The following is a 4,075-nucleotide window of genomic DNA, read 5'->3' as shown; positions in this document are numbered from 1 at the left end:
CTCCTTCTCAGAAGCCTTGGATGGTCAGGCATTTTCTTTGGCGAAGGGAATTAACTGCGTTCACTCCTTCTCAGAAGCCTTGGATGGTCAGGCATTTTCTTTGGCGAAGGGAATTAACTGCGTTCACTCCTTCTCACAAGCCTTGGATGGTCAGGCATTTTCTTTGGCGAAGGAAATGAACCGCGTTCACTCCTTCTCAGAAGCCTTGGATGGTCAGGCATTTTCTTTGGCGAAGGGAATTAACTGCGTTCACTCCTTCTCAGAACGGCGTCAATGACCTTAGATGTCAGGATGCCAGAAAACTTTCAATCAATCAATCAATCAATCCTTCTCAGAAGCCTTGGATGGTCAGGCATTTTCTTTGGCGAAGGGAATTAACTGCGTTCACTCCTTCTCAGAAGCCTTGGATGGTCAGGCATTTTCTTTGGCGAAGGAAGTGAACCGCGTTCACTCCTTCTCACAAGCCTTGGATGGTCAGGCATTTTCTTTGGCGAAGGAAATGAACCGCGTTCACTCCTTCTCAGAACCCTTGGATGGTCAGGCATTTTCTTTGGCGAAGGGAATTAACTGCGTTCACTCCTTCTCACAAGCCTTGGATGGTCAGGCATTTTCTTTAGCGAAGGAAATGAACCGCGTTCACTCCTTCTCAGAAGCCTTGGATGGTCAGGCATTTTCTTTGGCGAAGGGAATTAACTGCGTTCACTCCTTCTCAGAAGCCTTGGATGGTCAGGCATTTTCTTTGGCGAAGGGAATTAACTGCGTTCACTCCTCCTCAGAAGCCTTGGATGGTCAGGCATTTTCTTTGGCGAAGGAAGTGAACCGCGTTCACTCCTTCTCACAAGCCTTGGATGGTCAGGCATTTTCTTTGGCGAGGGAAATGAACTGCGTTCACTCATTCTCACAAGCCTTGGATGGTCAGGCATTTTCTTTGGCGAGGGAAATGAACTGCGTTCACTCATTCTCACAAGCCTTGGATGGTCAGGCATTTTCTTTGGCGAGGGAAATGAACTGCGTTCACTCATTCTCACAAGCCTTGGATGGTCAGGCATTTTCTCTGGCGAAGGGAATGAACCGCGTTCACTTCTCAGAAGCCTTGGATGGTCAGGCATTTTCTTTGGCGAAGGAAATGAACCGCGTTCACTCCCTCTCACAAGCCTTGGATGGTCAGGCCTTATCTTTGGCGAAGGAAATGAACCGCGTTCACTCCTTCTCACAAGCCTTGGATGGTCAGGCTTTTTCTTTGGCGAAGGAAATGAACCGCGTTCACTCCTTCTCACAAGCCTTGGATGGTCAGGCATTTTCTTTGGCGAAGGAAATGAACTGCGTTCACTCCTTCTCACAAGCCTTGGATGGTCAGGCCTTTTCTTTGGCGAAGGAAATGAACCGCGTTCACTCCTTCTCAGAAGCCTTGGATGGTCAGGCTTTTTCTTTGGCGAAGGAAATGAACCGCGTTCACTCCTTCTCACAAGCCTTGGATGGTCAGGCTTTTTCTTTGGCGAAGGAAATGAACTGCGTTCACTCCTTCTCACAAGCCTTGGATGGTCAGGCCTTTTCTTTGGCGAAGGAAATGAACTGCGTTCACTCCTTCTCACAAGCCTTGGATGGTCAGGCTTTTTCTTTGGCGAAGGAAATGAACCGCGTTCACTCCTCAGAAGCCTTGGATGGTCAGGCATTTTCTCTGGCGAAGGGAATGAACCGCGTTCACTCCTCAGAAGCCTTGGATGGTCAGGCATTTTCTTTGGCGAAGGAAATGAACCGCGTTCACTCCTTCTCACAAGCCTTGGATGGTCAGGCTTTTTCTTTGGCGAAGGAAATGAACCGCGTTCACTCCTCAGAAGCCTTGGATGGTCAGGCATTTTCTTTGGCGAAGGAAATGAACCGCGTTCACTCCTTTTCACAAGCCTTGGATGGTCAGGCTTTTTCTTTGGCGAAGGAAATGAACCGCGTTCACTCCTCAGAAGCCTTGGATGGTCAGGCATTTTCTCTGGCGAAGGGAATGAACCGCGTTCACTCCTCAGAAGCCTTGGATGGTCAGGCATTTTCTTTGGCGAAGGAAATGAACCGCGTTCACTCCTTCTCACAAGCCTTGGATGGTCAGGCTTTTTCTTTGGCGAAGGAAATGAACCGCGTTCACTCCTCAGAAGCCTTGGATGGTCAGGCATTTTCTCTGGCGAAGGGAATGAACCGCGTTCACTCCTTCTCACAAGCCTTGGATGGTCAGGCTTTTTCTTTGGCGAAGGAAATGAACCGCGTTCACTCCTCAGAAGCCTTGGATGGTCAGGCATTTTCTCTGGCGAAGGGAATGAACCGCGTTCACTCCTCAGAAGCCTTGGATGGTCAGGCATTTTCTTTGGCGAAGGAAATGAACCGCGTTCACTCCTTCTCACAAGCCTTGGATGGTCAGGCTTTTTCTTTGGCGAAGGAAATGAACCGCGTTCACTCCTCAGAAGCCTTGGATGGTCAGGCATTTTCTCTGGCGAAGGGAATGAACCGCGTTCACTCCTCAGAAGCCTTGGATGGTCAGGCATTTTCTTTGGCGAAGGAAATGAACCGCGTTCACTCCTTCTCACAAGCCTTGGATGGTCAGGCTTTTTCTTTGGCGAAGGAAATGAACCGCGTTCACTCCTCAGAAGCCTTGGATGGTCAGGCATTTTCTCTGGCGAAGGGAATGAACCGCGTTCACTCCTCACAAGCCTTGGATGGTCAGGCATTTTCTTTGGCGAAGGAAATGAACCGCGTTCACTCCTTCTCACAAGCCTTGGATGGTCAGGCTTTTTCTTTGGCGACGGAAATGAACCGCGTTCACTCCTCAGAAGCCTTGGATGGTCAGGCATTTTCTCTGGCGAAGGGAATGAACCGCGTTCACTCCTCAGAAGCCTTGGATGGTCAGGCATTTTCTTTGGCGAAGGAAATGAACCGCGTTCACTCCTTCTCACAAGCCTTGGATGGTCAGGCTTTTTCTTTGGCTAAGGAAATGAACCGCGTTCACTCCTCAGAAGCCTTGGATGGTCAGGCATTTTCTCTGGCGAAGGGAATGAACCGCGTTCACTCCTCAGAAGCCTTGGATGGTCAGGCATTTTCTTTGGCGAAGGAAATGAACCGCGTTCACTCCTTCTCACAAGCCTTGGATGGTCAGGCTTTTTCTTTGGCGAAGAAAATGAACCGCGTTCACTCCTGAGAAGCCTTGGATGGTCAGGCATTTTCTCTGGCGAAGGGAATGAACCGCGTTCACTCCTCAGAAGCCTTGGATGGTCAGGCATTTTCTTTGGCGAAGGAAATGAACCGCGTTCACTCCTTCTCACAAGCCTTGGATGGTCAGGCTTTTTCTTTGGCGAAGGAAATGAACCGCGTTCACTCCTCAGAAGCCTTGGATGGTCAGGCATTTTCTCTGGCGAAGGGAATGAACCGCGTTCACTCCTCAGAAGCCTTGGATGGTCAGGCATTTTCTTGGGCGAAGGAAATGAACCGCGTTCACTCCCTCTCACAAGCCTTGGATGGTCAGGCCTTTTCTTTGGCGAAGGAAATGAACCGCGTTCACTCCCTCTCACAAGCCTTGGATGGTCAGACTTTTTCTTTGGCGAAGGAAATGAACCGCGTTCACTCCTCAGAAGCCTTGGATGGTCAGGCATTTTCTCTGGCGAAGGGAATGAACCGCGTTCACTCCTCAGAAGCCTTGGATGGTCAGGCATTTTCTTTGGCGAAGGAAATGAACCGCGTTCACTCCCTCTCACAAGCCTTGGATGGTCAGGCTTTTTCTTTGGCGAGGGAAATGAACTGCGTTCACTCATTCTCACAAGCCTTGGATGGTCAGGCATTTTCTTTGGCGAGGGAAATGAACTGCGTTCACTCATTCTCACAAGCCTTGGATGGTCAGGCATTTTCTTTGGCGAGGGAAATGAACTGCGTTCACTCATTCTCACAAGCCTTGGATGGTCAGGCATTTTCTCTGGCGAAGGGAATGAACCGCGTTCACTCCTCAGAAGCCTTGGATGGTCAGGCCTTTTCTCTGGCGAAGGAAATGAACCGCGTTCACTCCCTCTCACAAGCCTTGGATGGTCAGGCCTTTTCTTTGGCG

At 49.9% G+C, this 4,075-nt stretch overlaps 2 protein-coding genes across 2 annotated transcripts in view; both read left to right on the top strand.

Annotated features, from left to right (window-relative positions):
• The first annotated feature begins 283 nt into the window (after positions 1 to 283).
• Positions 284 to 3,178, top strand: LOC137639513 (uncharacterized). Its single transcript, XM_068371783.1, has one exon. The coding sequence runs from the start codon at positions 284 to 286 to the stop codon at positions 3,176 to 3,178; it is 2,895 nt and encodes a 964-aa protein (XP_068227884.1).
• Positions 3,179 to 3,217: 39 nt separating this feature from the next.
• The window catches only part of LOC137639507 (rootletin-like), a 2,445-nt gene continuing 1,587 nt past the window's right edge, over positions 3,218 to 4,075 (top strand). The window contains exon 1 of the mRNA XM_068371777.1: positions 3,218 to 4,075. This exon is cut by the window's right edge and continues 1,587 nt beyond it. Coding sequence (XP_068227878.1) covers positions 3,218 to 4,075 — 858 coding nt within the window.

Source organism: Palaemon carinicauda, chromosome 1 (assembly GCF_036898095.1).
Source record: "Palaemon carinicauda isolate YSFRI2023 chromosome 1, ASM3689809v2, whole genome shotgun sequence".
In the NCBI taxonomy this organism is placed as follows: Eukaryota; Metazoa; Arthropoda; class Malacostraca; order Decapoda; family Palaemonidae; genus Palaemon; species Palaemon carinicauda.
The sequence above is the reverse complement of the archived record's forward strand: the minus strand, read 5'-3'. Positions and strand labels throughout refer to the sequence as shown.